This window comes from Ovis canadensis, chromosome 13 (assembly GCF_042477335.2).
Source record: "Ovis canadensis isolate MfBH-ARS-UI-01 breed Bighorn chromosome 13, ARS-UI_OviCan_v2, whole genome shotgun sequence".
Taxonomy (NCBI): domain Eukaryota; kingdom Metazoa; phylum Chordata; class Mammalia; order Artiodactyla; family Bovidae; genus Ovis; species Ovis canadensis.
Genome location: NC_091257.1, coordinates 70,694,736 through 70,711,504, shown reverse-complemented (window position 1 = coordinate 70,711,504; position 16,769 = coordinate 70,694,736). Strand labels below are relative to the sequence as shown.

Below are 16,769 nucleotides of genomic sequence, written 5' to 3'. Positions count from 1 at the left end.
AAGAGGCTGTTAAAAGGCCAGGTCCCCATCCCGATGGTCCAGTGGTTAAGAATCCGGCTGCCAATGCTGAGGACTTGGGTTCAATCCCTGGTCGGGGAAGATCCCACATGGGGCATGAACTAAGCCCAGGCACCTACTACTACTACTGAAGCCCGCATGCCCGAGAGCCTGTGCTCCGCAACAAGTGAGAAGCCACTGCAATGAGAAGCCCTAGCACCACAACTGGAGGGTAGCCCCTGCACGCCACAACTAAAGAAAACCTGTGGAGCAACGAAGACCCAGCACGGTCAAAAAAACAAAGGCCAGGCCCCCGGTTCCATTCCCCAAAGTTCCAAGTCATCAGTCTCAGGTGGGGCCTGGGGGTGGTTTAGTTGCTAAGTTGCGTCCAACTCTTGCCACCCCGTGATCTGTAGCCCACAAGGCTCCTCTGTCCCTGGGATTCTCTAGGCAAGAATACTGGAGTGGCTTGCGTTTCCTTCTCCAGTGGGTCTTCCCAACCCATGGGATCAAACCCAGGTCTTCTGTACTGCAGGCACATTCTTTACCAACTGAGCCACCAGGGAAGCCCTAGGCGGAACCTAGGAATCAGCATTTTTCATGAGCCTTGCTAGGATGCTGAACCAGATCATCCGAGGACAGGAGGGGTGAAGGGAGGCTTGGTTCCCCTGCGGACTCCCACTCAATGATCTGGGTGTGGCTCAAGGGTCTGTAATTCCCGCAAGCCCCCATAGGGAGTCGGTGCTGCTGGTTCGAGGATCGTCACCTGGAATTCACTGGCCTGTGCTTCAGCCCATCTTTTCCTCCCTCTCAGTGGATCCTCTCTGCCTCGCTCACAGCAAGTCTGATAAACCAATGCTCTCTACTGGACCTGCTTCAGCTACTGCAGTGTTTCTGAAACCATATTCCTGAACATGTGAGTTCCCATAAGACATCATATGTTGTGTACCAGGGCTCCTCCAGCAAATGAGTTTGGGGGGAAAATGCTACCCAGGCCAGGTAGGCAGGGCTGGGATGAGAACACTGGATCCTGCTGCCTCCATCTGGCCTCATCCTACCTCCCCCTGCCTGGGGGAACAACCAGCAGGGATGACAGCAGACCCCACACTGGAGTCAGGATGGCTCTGTGAGTTAATCCACACAGAGCTCCCTGATGTGTGCCTCCCCCAAAGCTGGTGAGAAGCAGGAAGGACCTGCTGGGTCTGCGAGTCATCGCACCCTTCAGCAGACTCAAGACTGAAACAATCGGCAGTAGGAGACGGGGAGGTGTTTCCTCTGGTGTTTGGGCCTCAGGACAGCCCCAACCCCTGCCAACATCATTTTTTTTTTTAATTTAAGTTGGCTCTCGTATTGGCACTGAGCAGGTTTGGGAAGCACAGCAGAGCAAGTGCTGGGTTCTGGACCCCTTTTCTGAGAATGATCTCCATCACACTCCGACCTTCTGAGACAAAGGCAGGTCCTAGGGACAGACATTTCAGAATAATAGCAAGGGCTGCAGCTCGCCTTTGTGAACCACCTGTAGTGATGAAGCACCCTGAGTAAGGGGGAATTGGCGGGGTGTTTGAAGAGGTGTGAGCACAAAGCTGAGGGTGGATCTGTCCATGAAACCTCACTGGCAACAAAGGATTTGCACTGAGTCTGAGCATAAAGATCAGTTGGGCACACTCAGCACATCCAGAGGCACCCTGGTCCTGTCCCAAGAGGCTGGGGACAGTCGGCTCAGGCCAGGTGTGGCAGGCTAGTACTGATGTGATGTCCCCTTTAACTGCCACACAGGTCCTGGGTAAGAAGCCACAAGTTGACCCGTGCTCTCAGATACAGAACTTGCCTGCCCCTCTCAAGTTGTCTAGAATCTGACTTCCTTTAGTTTAAAGCAGCAATCTAATAGCAGGCTGCCCAGCCCAGGTGCCAGGGTCCAGGGAAGGGGGAGAGCTGTGCGACGACTCTCCTGTCCAAGTCAGCTCTGACCTTGGAGCTCAACTGTGTGCTCTGCTTAGTCGTGCAGTTGTGTCCAACTCTACGACCCCATGAATTGCAGCCCGCCAAGCTCCTCTGTCCGTGAGGATTCTCCAGGAAAGATTACTGGAGTGGGTGGCCATGCCCTCCTCCAGGGGATCTTCCCAACCCAGGGATCAAACCCAGGTCTCCCGCATTGCAAGCAGATTCTTTACCCGCTGAGCCACCGAAGAAGCTTCAACAGTTCACTCCATCTTCTTTCCCCTCTTTGGCAGTGTATTTCTTAAACCAGAGCTAATGTATTCTGGACACAGAGCCCTCCAAACCAAGACAAAGAACATTTGCAATATCTGAGCAAACAAAACCTCTTTTCTTAAAATCTCCAAACCAAAAGGGAACGTGCATAAACATTTACTCACTTTTCAAGCTGTACCTGTTGTTCACTTGATGAGCCCTTAAAGAAAGGTCCCTTCAATTCAGAAATCACCCAAACCGGTCCCGCTGACCGTCCTGACAGCTCTTCTGTGAGGGAATTTCCGCCTTACCTTCTCAAGTCCTCCAATGTCTTTCTTAGCATCTCAGGCCTAACCAGGTATTTTGATGCGCGAACAGGCCCCTTCCTTGGTCCTGATGGGTGTATCACAACCGGGGCCCGGACCTGAAGCTTTTCCTCACCCTGGGGGTCTCTGCAGCCTGGAGCCCCTCCCTCTGTGCTTTTCAAATCCGCTTGGGTCTCAAGGCTAAACTCCTGAGAGGCCAAAGATTTTGCGAGGCCAGGAGGTGGGTCTGGGTTAGCGGGAAGACACCGAAAAGTACAAGACAGATGGGCATTCCCAGCCCCCTGTGGACTCAGGCCTCAAGCTGGATGAAGGCAGCAGAGGGTCCCCGCGCAGATCCAGAAAGCTTTCCCATGGTTTGGGAGCTGGAACGACCCTGCCTAGTTCAGACCTCAGCAGCCTCCCCCGCCCCCACCTTTTTCCCTGTAGACTTTATGTCCTCGTCCCCTTTGGCTGACCGGGGCTCCTGATGAGCTAAACCGGGCTCCTGATGCACTGTCCGAGCTAGGTGGTACCTTGGGGCAGGCGGCTGGGGCGGGCACGTGAGGGGCGCGGGTGAGGCGCTGGGGGCGCGGCGCCTTTAAGGCCCGCGTCAGGCCGAGCGAGCGAGCGCAGGGGCCGGGCGGCGGGGCGGGGCCTCGGCGGGGCTGCCGCGCGGCTTCACCTGCAGTTCCGAGCGCGCGGAACAGAGGCGCGGGCGGCTGCGAGGCCGGCGGACGCACCGGCCCGAGGGAGCGCGCCGCCCGCCGGACTTGGCCTCGCTCCCGGAACCTGGCGGCGGTCGCGGCGGCGCAGCCTGGCCGGAGGCGCCCGGCCCGCTCGAACGGCGGCGGCGGCGATCAGAGCAGCGTGATCCGGACGGCTGCGGGGAGCGGGCTCTGGGCGCCGGGCATCGGGCGGGCGCCGGGGCGCGGCGCGGCGGGGAAGATGACCGCGGGCTCGGGCGTGCTCCTCGTGCTGCTCTCGCTCTCCGGCGCGCTCCGGGTAAGTTGCCGCCTCCGGTCCCGGCCGCCCGGAAGCCCAGGCAGAGTGGGGCCACTCCCGGGGCCGGCGGGGCTCGCATTCGCCCGGCGGGGCTCTCCCGGGCTTCCCTGGCCCGCACCGGGCGCCCCTGCCGCGCGCACCGCTGCATCCAGCCGGCTCCCGCGCTCCGCGAAGCCGCCTGCGGTAGGCAGGAGCGCGGAGCCGCCGGTGCAGCGGGGAGCGGCGGTGCGGAGCGAGGTGGGAGTATGGGTGAGCGGGGGACGCAGAGAGCTCTACCCGAATTGGGAGCCGCCGGGCATCCCTCCGCCACCCCAGGTCCGCGGCCGCTGCCCCGGAGCTCGGCTCGCCGGCGCCGGGGCAGGCTGCCCGCTGACGGAGCCGGCGCGCCCTCCATCGCCGGCTCGCCGCGCTCCTCCGGAGTTGGCGAGCCCAGCCCGGGCCGGGGCTGCGGACGAGGGGGGCTGGCGGTAGCCGGCCGGACATCAGGGTGCTGAGGACACCCGGTCTGGCCGCCCCTGTTGGGGACTGGGTGCTCGAGACGCGGCGCCGCCCCCGTCCTCGTCCTCTGACTGCTGGCAGGGACCATCGATGCGGGTGGGCAGCGGATGTGGACCGCTGGGCACCCTAGCCCCGGACTCCCGGCCGCGCCGGCCGCAGCCAGTGTCCGGCGGGGCCCTCGCCGCTCGGAGCGGGGTCGAGGAGTCAGGGGCCAGGCAGGAGTAGGGTGAGGTGTACCGGGAGCGCGGTCCCCGCGCCCGCCTTCCTCCTGCGGAGCCCGCGATCTCTGTCCCCAGCCCAGCTCCGCGTCCGCTGGGTGCAGGGCCGAGGGGGGCGCCGCTCGGGGAAGGCAGCGGGGCCGCGAGAGTTGCAGGAACCCCCTCTCGTGGCCGATCGGCCTCGCTGCTCCTCCCGGGCCGCGCTGTTGTAACCTCGGAAATAAACAAGTGCCCGAGGCCGGAGGCCCGCTCTGAGGTTCGGGGCGCTCGGGTGCACTCGACCCACGCTCGCTCGATCGGGCGGGTGGAAACTTTCCTGGGCGAGTTAGCTTGCCCCCGTCCCCCCTTCCCCGCTTTCGGTCCTATTTGGAGCTCGCTTGCCAGGCACGGGGCCGCAGTTTGGAGCTTTACGCGAGGAGTGACCCCGCTCCCTGCTCTTCCTCCCCTCGGTGATTTTCTGTAGGGGCGCCGGGTCCAGGCCCGCGTCAGGGTGCCTGGAGCTCCGGGTCGGGGCGGCCTCCGGAGCCAAGGACTGGCGGGCGGCTGCGCGCCGAGCTGGTGGAGGCGGGCGGCGGGGAGGCGCGTTCCGCTCGGCGGCCCAGGCAAGGCGCGACTGTGGGGTGGGTGCGGGCTGCGCCCCTGCTCCTCGCGCTCCAGGGAGCCGGCGCTGTGGCGCTCCTTCTGTCGCAGGGCTGGCTTCCCCGTTGCGCACGCAGTCTCTCCCTCCATTCCCCATCCCTACAGCTGACCTCGCTGCCACTCCCCGCAGCCTGGGAGGGGCCCTTTTCCCACCCTGCCTTCTGGGCGCCCAGGGTTCTAGACCTCCCACTGGGCAGGATACCCCAGAGTGCTGGGATTGGGGGACAGGACAAGAGTACACCCACCTTTTTTCGGTCAATTACGGGAGCTCTCTAGCCTGGTTAGGCTGGAGATGGGGGCTCCAAGAGTGGACAAGCCTCCAGGAAGTCGGGGGAGAGGACTGGATTGTAGAAACCTCCCCCACCTCCCTGCAGCCTCCCTGAGAGCCAAACTCAGAGCTGAGTCTCTGAGAATCTGCTTTCATCCCTGCCCCTCTGCCTCCTCTGCGGCACCACAGGGAAGAGACAGCCTGCTCCACCTCACCCAAAGCCTGAGCGCTGGGGTGGGAGGGGACATGGCCCTGGCAGGGGCCTGCTCCCTTGGCCTCCCCTCCCCCATGTCTCCATTGGCTAACTCCTGGCTCTCTTGCCTCCCTATTATGGACAGTCCTTAGACCTTCCCTTCTGCGAGGTGCTGGTGAGGCTCCATCAGGCCCTCCGCCCTGCCATGCACCAGCGTGGCCTCCCTGTTGCATGCCCCTGTCACTGGCTAATGTGACCACAGAGGCAGACCCTGGGTTATGTCTGAGTGGAGACTCTGGTGGACCAAGGCTTGGCATAATGGAGCCCTTGAACACAGCAGGCCCTACTAAACTTGGGTTGGATGCAGTTTCTATGAACCTGTGTTTTTTCTAACCTCACTTATTTCCATTCTCAGGCCCACAGTGGGGATCTTACAGCCAGGGAGACCTGCAAGGCTGGATTCTCTGAAGAAGATTACACAGCATTAATCTCCCAGAATATTCTGGAAGGAGAGAAGGTCCTCAAAGGTAAGGCGGATGTGGGAATGAATTCGCATACTGCACTCTGGACTAGGGAGACATTGCCACCTGCAGAACAAGAGGCAGGACTGGCTTTGAGCCAGGCTCTATGTGAAGCGAAGGTGGAGAGGTCAGTGGACATGCAGATCAGTCGACCTAAATGGCCTTTTGCATCACAGGTGAATGATTCAGAGTCCCTGTCATTTTTGAGTGAGGTGAATCATTTCCTGGGCAACAAATTGGAATTCGGATATAGTGTCACCCAAATAATGTTCAGAGAGAGACTTTCTTACCAAGTATTTTTGTGTATGAAATTCTGGATTCTTAAATTATCCCTGCTTTGCAATGCATGATAAAGCAGACGATGTTGTTGGGGATGCGGTAAATAAGCCCACAGACGTTCTGTTCAGACATGGCATGCGTTCTCATTACTGTCCTACTGACAACACGGAAACACACATGCAGGAGGGAGCTGCCAGTTAGCTTCATTGTCACTGCAGGGCGATGCCCACACTCGTGACGGGGACGTCAGAGGCAGCTTCTGAACTCCAGTGACAATAGATCCTCCTGCATAGCGATCTGCTTCCCTCTCAAGACAAACTAGTTAAACTTTTTATTCACACGGGAGGGGGAATAAATCAATTCTTTCTTCCTTGAGGTTTTAAAATGGCACGGCAAATACCTCGACCCTGTGCCTCCCCTCCGTGCATTAGTTTCCCAGAAGTAGATTTCAGCCAGTTTCAAAGTGATGGATGGAACGAACTTTAGCAGAAGCATCAAAGCTGAGTTTCAGTATCCATGACTAATCCACACTCAGGCTGCTGACTTTGTCCCCAGTTTTCTGTTTCAGGGAATACAGAGTTTCTGCCCACCCCCACCCCCAGCAGATCCTTTGTTGGGAGGGACTCGCACAGAGTGGGGGAATTCTTCAGATCCTCTCTGTGGAGACAGCTCGTTGACTTACAGGGTGTGCCTGGTTATATGAATCAGGATCTTATTTTGCACTTAGTCCAACTTTGCTAACTTATTTGTTGTCATCTGAGTTAACTGTCAAAATAGGGGATGTGATACTATTGCTTCTTTCATTGATTATTAAACAACAACAACAAAAAAAAACCCAACCTCTTGGCTGTGGGCCTAGAAGCAGGATGGGTATATGCTGCAGGAGTGGGCGTCTATGGGAAGAGTTTTCAAGAGATGCTCTGTTAATTGCATGGTGCATGTCATTTTAGGAAGTGTGGACCGCCTTTCAGGATTTGTGGGTTTATGAGAATCCCTGTGTATGCACGGAAAAGGCCCAGAAGATTCTCCCACACGTGCATAGTACTGCAGGCAAAACAGGAGCAGTTCACTTTGGTCCAGCTGTTTGCGTGTCCAGAGTCTGGCATACTTGCCACCTCCCCCATATGGAGCTAACCTTGATAAGATCCTGTAGTATCAGTTTTACTCAGGAATGTAAGAAAAATTGCCTCTGTCTCTGTAACAGCAGGTGCTACCACCTGCCATGGAAGAGAATGACACATTCTCATGCTTTTCATAATAAAATGAGAAATTTCCAGCTAGCATCATCCCTCTCTCTTGGTGGACTGCGAAGGTCCAGGCTGACTTGACCCTCTGCCCTTGGCCCCTGTGGTAGGGAAGCCTTAGCTGCTGGCTGGATGCTGGCCTGCCCCGTATGCCCCAGGAGTTCATCATGGTAGGTGAACTTGGACCAGCTCATGGGCTTCGTGGATACACAACTCATAGTCCAAGCACTTACCCCTGAGATGAGTGTCCCAACCCAACCCTGGTTGGGGGAAAATCACAGAGCATCTCCTTCACCTGTGAGTGCCACCTCCTGTCTGTGCTCAGGGACAGAGAGGTTTTATATCTTAGAAGTAATTTTACACATGTGGAGGCAAAAGCTATCACTGCATACATTTGAGCTAGGGCAGATAAAAATTTATTTACATAGAAAACTTTGCAAAGATGAGACCACAGTGAAGATGCATGTGTCGAAAATAAGTGCCACGATATTTCTGTTATCCTGGTAGAAATCACGCTAAACAGATAATGACTACTTATAATTGAGTTATTCCAATGGAGAGAGCTTAACCTTAATTTGACAAGTGAAGCTTCACGAAGTCACCGTTTTATTCAAAATGCACCGTAAGCCGTTAACAACTGCCTCGAGGCTCCTTCTCTCTGCCCCAGTCAGCTCACCAGCAGCCCTGAATATCCACATTCCAGAAGGAGAGATTTGTTACACAATAATTAACTTGTTTATGATAAATGGATGGAAGAAATGTCGTGGCATTTTGTTTTATGTCTAAATGAAAAGCATTTGCATTTGAAAAATTTCATGCTAATTAGGCTTAAAATAGTTTTCCCCAATAGGGTAGCAAATACTATGGAATTGAGAACCTTTTGAATGGCAGGCTGAGCGCTCCATGTGGCACACGGGGCATTTGTTTAGGTGCTGTGTAATTCCTGGATCCACTCCGCCTCATGGTTCTCGTCCATGCCTTCTCTGGAGAGCACTCAAGTGTCAGTGCAAACACTCTTACTCTGTAAATTCTGCTCCAGGATTGTTCATTGATGGCCATGATCACAGGTGCATGATCGTATCTAAAATAGGATTGTTAAGCCCTTTTCCTTTGGCTTCAAGGAAGTGTTCTCCACGCCATAGTTCAGCATGGGGTAGAAGCTAAGCCGGTGTCTTTTTCTCAGCTTTGTTAATAATGAATGGTCAGCCGGGCTCGAGGCTGCAGCTGATGCACTGACCTGCATCGCTCTCTCGTGGTGGGCAGAGTTCTGCAAAAACCCAGACCCCCTTCAAAGCAAAATCCCCCAAGGATGGGAGAGTAAGGGGTGGCTTAGTGGAAACCCAGCACATGTGGGTCATATCTCTCTTTGGTCCTGGAGAAGAAGGCCACGTGTGAGTGAAAATGCTGTCTGCTGGGTCGGAGGAGGGGGATCTGAAAATTATCCCATGAATTCAGATAATACAGAAAGAAGAGCTTTGTTTCTGGTGGCTTCATTTAATGCAGCTACCTCAGAAAAGCCTTCCCTCTCCCATATCCAGGTCAGTTCATGACCATCTTGTGCCTTTAACCATACTCTGCTTCCTTATTAGAGAATGTATATTATCTGAATTTATATTTTCTCTCTTACTAAAATTGTAAGGCTCATGAGGGCAGCAATCCTGTCACTCTGGTTTAACATTTAGAATGTTCTCAGCCAACATTAGGATAAAACCCAATTAACAGAATCTTGAATGGAGGTTAATTTTTCTCACATAACCACGAAGAGATAGGTAGTCAAGGGATGATCAGATCAATAGTACCAATCTCATGCCTAATGTTTATTCTTATCATCCTACCATCTTAGTAATAGTTTGTCAGTGTGTTGCCTCATCATTGCAACCTGGCTGCTGTGGCTCCAGGCATTGCATTTGAGTTTGTAGCAGGCAAGAAAAAGGAAGGAGCAGTAGCACCATCTGCATCTCTTCCCTGTATGATGAAAGTACACACTTTCTCAGAATGCTTGCAGAAGTTCTCACTGGGGACAACTAGGTCATAGGCCACTCCCGTGGAAAGAGGTAGGGAGGCTGGGAAGCAAAGAACTGCATGGTCTGACTAAGACCTATTATGCCCATCACCTGGTAGATGAGTCAGTTGCTACCTGGAGCGTATTTGGGAGTCTTAGGAAGAAAGAAAGGAGAAATGTGTGCCGAGGAGGCAAATGTCAGTGTCTGCCGCATGAGGTTTCTCTGGCCTCCCTACACCTTCCCTGAAGCAGAGTGACAAGTGATGCATTGTCAAATGATTGACTCATTTGAGTACCAAGGCACACAGAGGGAGGGATGGCGGAGAAGGGACCAGATGTATGCAGGAGTCTGGAATGGGTATGTAAGAACTCGCCATGATGTAACTAATGTGGCCAGATGTACCGCTAGCTTATCTTCACAAGTATGTTGAAAATAGCCTCTGTATCCTCCTCTGTGAAGACGGGTAACTCTTGCAGGGTGGAAGCATCACAAGATGTGTGGGCCAAATGCTGAGCAAATCTGAGTGGGTACCCATCACCCAGGGCCATGCCTGCATTGTGGGGTGGTGGATGTGCAACCAGCATTGTCAAATGAAGTCATGAATGAGCCAAAAAACACTGACACTACAGTGTTTCTGAGTCCCCTCCATCAACTCAAGATAAGCAGGAGCTGCTCTGAATGTTTAAATAAATGGCACAGATGACAAACCAACTACGTGTGCTGAGCATCAATGGACACTGCGGGTTGATGTCTGATACCCATTCTCTCCCTCTTCCTCACTAACAAAATCTCTTCTCTCCTCATCCATTTGGCCCACACTGAGACTTGTCTAAAATACTCACACCTCCAGTAAATTCTTAAACCAAAGTGGCAATATGGCCTTTCTCTGGTCAGCAGAATCTACCTATATTATTCTGTTAGATGAGATATGTGAGAAAGCTGTTTTTTTTTCTTGATGAAGAGGAAGAGACCTCACTGGCCATACCTTCAGCCTTTTGCCCTTACCTTTTTCTCCTGCCTGGAATATGGGCATAATGTCTAGGGCAGAGCAGCCATCTTGTGGCTATGAGGATGGTGGAGTAGGAACCGGATCTCAGGTGGCATCCTTGAACAACTGCAGACCTCTGGACTCATTATGCCTTGAGAGATGAGAAAAATGAGTGAGAGGCCACAGTTGAGTCTTGTGGCACGCGGCCAAATGCATTCCCTGCCCCGGGGAGAACAAAAAGAGCTATGCGTGCTCCAAGGGCCTGTCTTTCAGTCTGGAAGCTCACAGCTTGTTTCACACTCTGCCTTGAGCCTCTGCTCGTTCTGTGTTCCCTGGGCCTTGTCCTTACTCCTGCTCTAGTGGCCTTTTGTTTCTTTCTAAGTTAGTATCCAGACCCAGCACAGTGGATTGCAGGGACAATGTCTGGGCACTCAGTAAATACTTAACAGATGAAGTCAAGAATCACAACTTCAAACCCTCTTTTTGGCCAGGATATGACCGAATCATTAAATATAGTAAGCTAGGGCTGTCTATCTGATCCACCCATCACAGAATGTGAACTCTCTCCTGACTCCCTTAGCCACCGTCTTTCAGGAAGCCAGGAGATTATGCCCTGGGAATCTTGGTCTCAACAAAGATGTGGAGAGAGTGGAGGTGAAACAGGACTGAACCCCAGTGGCTGGCTTCCCCTGGCTTGTGGCCAGGACATTCCTTGCTCTTGAAGCCAGAGGAGGCTTCTCTGAGCACCCAGCCCTCACTGCCTTCTGTCAGCGATGCCTCTGGGGCCCCTGAGAATGACTTCCAGAGCCTGTGGTGGAGATGCTCAGGCGGTCTTTGGAGCCGGCCTTACCTTGTCAAGGGCCCAGTTTTGGGGGTTTCTCAGCAGCCTTTCCCTGCAGTGATTCTGCCTGGTCGCAGAGTTAAGGGATTTAGAAAGGGAAGTTTAGAAAGTGGTTTCTGTCGGATAAGAGGGGAGACCAGCACAGTGATGAAGCATGGAGTCTGCTTTATGCACTGCCCACAGGCCAGAGCTCATGTTTAAAACAGGCCCTGATAGCCGTGTTTAAAACCAGAAGGAGGCCAAGGTCTGCGGCCCCCTGCCCTTGGCTGCCACACTGCGTGCAGGCCTAGCTCTGCTTCCGTTGCTCCCCCCCCGCAGCCAGGAGGGAGATGTCCATGCCTGGGCTTCCACTCTAGGTCCAGAAGCCCATAGATCAAGAGCATCCTGCCCATCTCGTCCCTGCCCCTCTCACCCCTGCCCCTCTCCTATCACCCCCCATTAAATAAAAATCTTCATTGCAGAGATGCCCACACCAGTCAGATGTGAGGATGAGTGCCTCAGCCACACTGCAGTTTAAAGATTAAGAGTTTTGCATTTCAGAAATATGTATTTTAATGGAGTCTTAAGATGAGGGAATGTGAACCTTTATGTAATTATAATCCTGAGTCCCAGCTGGATCTGTGACTGGGTGACTCTGCAAAAGTCTTGTGGAATTCTCACAAAAGCCTGTAGGGGAGGTGGAGTTATTCCCATTGTATGGATCAGAAATCGAAAATCCGGAGGTTGAGAGATTGCCCCAAAGGCATGCAATGTGTCTTCCCTCTTTGTCCAGGCCCACGCCCAAGCCCAGCTCATTCACGTCTCCCTCTGTTGTGAATAGGTTGGTTTCTGGAGCATTTGAGTTACAGGCAGACAAGAGAACACCCAAGATGTTCCAGGCACCGGGCACCGTGGTAAAATCCGCAATTATCAGGCATTCAGACATGCTCGGAGAAGGCAATGGCACCCCACTCCAGTACTCTTGCCTGGAAAATCACATGGACGGAGGAGCCTGGTAGGCTGCAGTCCATGGGGTCGCTAAGAGTCGGACGCCGCTGAGCGACTTCACTTTCACTTTTCACTTTCATGCACTGGAGAAGGAAATGGCAACCCACTCCAGTGTTCTTGCCTGGAGAATCCCAGGGGCAGGGGAGCCTGGTAGGGTGCCGTCTATGGGGTCGCACAGAGTCGGACACGACTGAAGCGACTTAACAGCAGCAGCAGCAGCAGACATACTAACTGTTTCTCATCTTGGACGTTTGAAACAGGCCTGGTACACCCAGAAGTGCTTGATCGTGGCTCCTGATGTGTGAGGGTCCATCTGAAGTGAGTCCAAACTCGGTGGACACTTTGGGCTTGCACAGCTGGCCCTGGGATTAGAAGAGCCAGGGTTCTGCGATGCCAGCAGGAGTTTTTGATTCCAGGCATGTAGCAAACAGTCCCTGAGCTGCACTGTCATTTGGCTTTCAGACTCTGCCGGCGTCCAGGGCACAGCAGGGAGCCGTGAGGAGCCAGGAGCTGAGCTGAGGCTCAGGACTGGCTTCATAAAACACTCTTGCTGCTTCTTGGAGCCTGGGAGACATGGATGGGCCTCCTGAGAAGAACTGAGATCTCTGGTCTGAAGAAGCCGTCCACCTACCCCAGCTGATCTGCCCACACCATCTCCTGGGGGTCGTTCCCTCCATCTGCAGGTGGTCCTTTTTGCCTAGGTCTGGGGTTCTGGGTGTTTGCAGGGGCCTCCAATTCCAGGTTCCTCCCTCCCTCCCTCCCTCCGTTCTTCTTTCTTTCCTTCTCTTTTTTGAAGCATGGTTAAGTAGATGCCAGAACTAACCACAAACTGCAAGCAAGCAAGGAAACCAGCACTCATCTTTTCAGAGAATGTTTCTGTTATTCTGACTGTCTGAAGGAGCAATTCTTACTCTGAGTGAATTCCACTATACAAAATAACCATAAGCTGCGTGACTTTCTTTCCATCAAGGCTGGTAAATTTCTCCCCAGTGTGCTCTTGTAAAACCTCTTGGCACTTCCTTTTTCTTTTCATCTTCAGAGGGAGCTGTTCTATATTGTAAGATGGGCTGGTAAAGAGTCTGCTTTTTATTTCAAGACTGGTAATTTTGGTAACTTATTGCCCAGATTCTAGGCTGCCCTCTCCTGGTGGCTTCCAGTCCTGTCTTAGTCCACCCACCCCTGTTTTTAAACGAAAGAGAACGAAACAGAACAAAAACCTACTTCTCTTTGACTAGTGTATGCTACCAAAGGCCCTTTCCCCTCCAGCCTCCATCAGGGCTGGTGTTTATTGAGGACGTACCCTATGCTGATGTGGACTTATATTTCATACCATACAGACACCCGTGGGCTCTGCCAGAGGCCACACCCCAGATCACCAGATCTGTCTGGTCCACATGACTTTCCACTCCCATGTTGCCTTCCGCAGGGAGAAATCTGCTTAGTTTGTGGATTGTAATAGTATCTTAGTGTGGTACAAAAATGTAGCAGCTTCAAAGACGCAAATTTATCAGCTTGCTCTTCTGGACATGAGACTCCAACATGGGTCCCCTGGACTAACATCCAGTGTGGGCAGGCTGGGCCCCCGTGGAGGCTCCGGGGAGGGGGGCAAGAAGGAATCCATTTCCTGCCTTTTCAGCTTCCAGAGGCCCCCCTGCTTTCCCTGGCTCACGGCCCCTCCTCCTCCATACCAGCACCTGGCCAGCACAGACACCCGGACAACTCCCCACACCTCTTCCTCCCACATCACATCCCCTTTCCTAATGACTGCATCTTCTGCTCACAAGGACCCTGAGACAACCTTGCCCCTCACCCCCCAGATAGTCCAGCATCGCCTCCCATCTCAGGTGCTGAACTTGACCGCATCGGCAGAGGCCCTTTTGCCATGAAACTGACTGAAAACTCGCAGGTCCTTGTGCTGAAAACTCGCAGGTCCTTGTGCTGAAAACTCGCAGGTCCTTGTGTGGAGGACCTGCTGAGTCTCTGGCATCGTGCATATTCTTCACTAAGCTCCTGTGGACCCTCGCTCATTCTCAGGGAGTAAACTGAAGCCCAGAGCAATTCAGTGGCCCAGCAGAAGTCCTGGCTGAGGGAGGCTGTTTGCACACAAAGCTGCAGCCCTGAGCCCTGGCCTACGTTGCCTTCCTCCCATCCTGCCTCGTCCAGAAGCTCCTGCCTGCGATACCCAATACCCATGTCTATAACTAGGACCCTGGCTGGCAGCTTCTTCCTGGGTCCTGAGATGGAGATTGGCCACTTTGGAGACTAAAAGGGGAAACGGTGACTGCAGAGCCCGCAATAGCTTCTGATCTGGTGCTTTCACTGCGCCTCGTTCGGCTTCAGTGTGTTTTCTTGCTGACAGCGTGTGGGGATTTAGGAAGGATTAAGGTAAGCCTTCAGTGACAGATAAATACACGCAGGGCAGGAGATGGCCACCCCCTGCCTTGCTGATAGGAGGAGGGTCCCCTGGATGTGGGAGCTCACCTACCCAGGGAATGGCTTCAGGAGAAGCTGCAGGCTCTCCTGGCCTGGGACAGGTGCGCTTTCCATTTGGAACAGTTTAGTTCCAGCTCCCAGGATGGGTGTACAGACCCCATGTCCATCCAGGAAGGAGACCTCTCTCTCTGGTCTTTGAGCCAGATGGAAAGGAAGGCTCACAGAGCAGACCACGTTCCCCCTTCAGGTGTATGCACCCAAACTTGGTGCAGCTGACTTGGAGAAATGAAGGAGTCTTATTGGGTTTTGCTGCCCAAATGTGAGTTTGAACACTGTTGATCTGCCTGAATCAACAAACACAGTTTGATTTTCCTGGAAAGCTGAGTGGGTCCCTTGGTGTGTACTTGTGCTAAGCCAGGGACAGGAGGGGGTGAGGAGTGCAAGTTGAGCCGACCAATAGGGTAGGGGGTGTTCCTGGGAGAGGTGAAATTCATAGGGGGAGCAGAGGGGAGCGTCCTTCTCTGGGCCTCTTGTTTCCTGACCTGCAGTGAGGCAGAATGTCCAAGTGTAGTCTAGGAACTGCCTGCCTGGGTGACATGGTTAAGCCCCACAGGTCCCTGGGTCCCCTCTCACACCTACTACAGCTGCTTGGACAGTGGCACAAAAGATACACCAACCCAGACCTGTGACCGTGACGGTGTTTGGAGAGAGGGTCTTTGCAGGTTCAACTAAATTAGGGATCTCAGGATGGGATCATCCTGGATTATCCTGGGCCCCACATCAATGACAGGTGTCTTTTTAAGAGACAGAAGAAGAGATGTAGACACTGGGGAGAAGCCATGTGACAATGGAGGCAGAGGGATGTGGCCACAAGCCAAGGATACCTGGGAGACCAAAAGAGAGAAGAGGTAGGACAGACCCTCCCCTGGAGCCTGTGGAGGGGGTATAGCCCTGCGACCTGGATTTCAGACGTCTGGCCTCCAGAACTTCAAGAGAATAAGTTTTTTATTACTATTTTAAGTCTGTGGCCACTTGTTATAGCAGCCTCAGGGAACTCACACATGCTAAGTCACTTCATTTATATCCAACTCTTTGCGACCCAATGGACCCCAGGTCCAACTCTTTGCAACCCCCTGGAGTGGGTTTGTCTCACCCTCCTCCAGGGGATCCACCTGACCCAGGGATCAAACCCACGTCTCTTATGTCTCCTGTATTGGCAGGAGGGTTCTTTACCACTATTGCCACCTGGGATGCACTGAATCAGAAATCTTGGGGCTGTGGCCTGGGATTCTGCCTGCTTAATTCATCTCCTAGGGAAGCTGATGTTCCTTAAAGCCTGAGGGCTTCCGGTCTAGAGGATTTTTAGCTTCCGAATTCCAGAGATCAGCATCCCTTAAGGCAAAGTGTGTTTTCCATGAGGGCTTCTGCCAGCAGGTAACCTGCGTCTTACAGTGCCGCTCACGTCGGCGATGGGAAGGATGCTGTGGTTCCCGTCTCCCCAAAACAGTAAATGGGGCACTTCAATACAGAAATGTAGGCTCTCATATTATGAAGCCTGACACAGAACAGTTTCATTGAAATTAAATTCATTGAAATTAAAATGTATGTGAACATTTGTTCTCCTCCCATTATCTTTCCCAATCAAATGGAATCTTAACAAGGATTATAGCTCAGATAATATCTCATAGATACACTGTAAATATTTTGTTGATCTGAAGGTCTACGTTTGGGAGTGGATCGTTTAACTGCTGCTGCTGTGACGTGGAGGCCCCCGAGAAGGAGCGGCTGCGCTCCGGCAGGAAAGCATTTATAGAACATGCCTCTTCTCTCCCCAAAACTGCTTTACTCTGCAAATGCAAAAAGGCATTATTTCTGGCTCCCAGCATCTTGTTTCTCTGTTTCAAGCAAGCACATTTTTGCTGCGTGGCCTCTGAGCTCTCCTGCAAGGTGAGCAGGTTTTCCCCAGGAAGCAAAGGAAGGCAGCTGCTCAGCTCAGGTTCCAGGGCATCCCTCCTCCTTGGGGCCCCCTGCACACTACCCGCCCCCCCCTCCCTCCGCTGGCCCTGGACCTCTGAGGCTATGTTGCAAGTGGACTCCTCACAACTGCCACTAGACTGTTGCAAACCACCCTGCCTGCTGGGTCTGTGTTGAGGGGGAGCCTGG

The 16,769-nt window shown here is 53.6% G+C and overlaps 1 protein-coding gene across 1 annotated transcript in view; it reads left to right on the top strand.

Annotated features, from left to right (window-relative positions):
- The first annotated feature begins 3,210 nt into the window (after nt 1-3,210).
- Nucleotides 3,211-16,769, top strand: part of CDH4 (cadherin 4) — a 478,160-nt gene continuing 464,601 nt past the window's right edge. The window contains exons 1-2 of the mRNA XM_069546793.1: nt 3,211-3,494; nt 5,726-5,837. Of these exons, the coding sequence (XP_069402894.1) occupies nt 3,438-3,494; nt 5,726-5,837 (169 nt within the window). The 5' untranslated portion in view covers nt 3,211-3,437. The remainder of the gene's footprint in view (nt 3,495-5,725; nt 5,838-16,769) is intronic.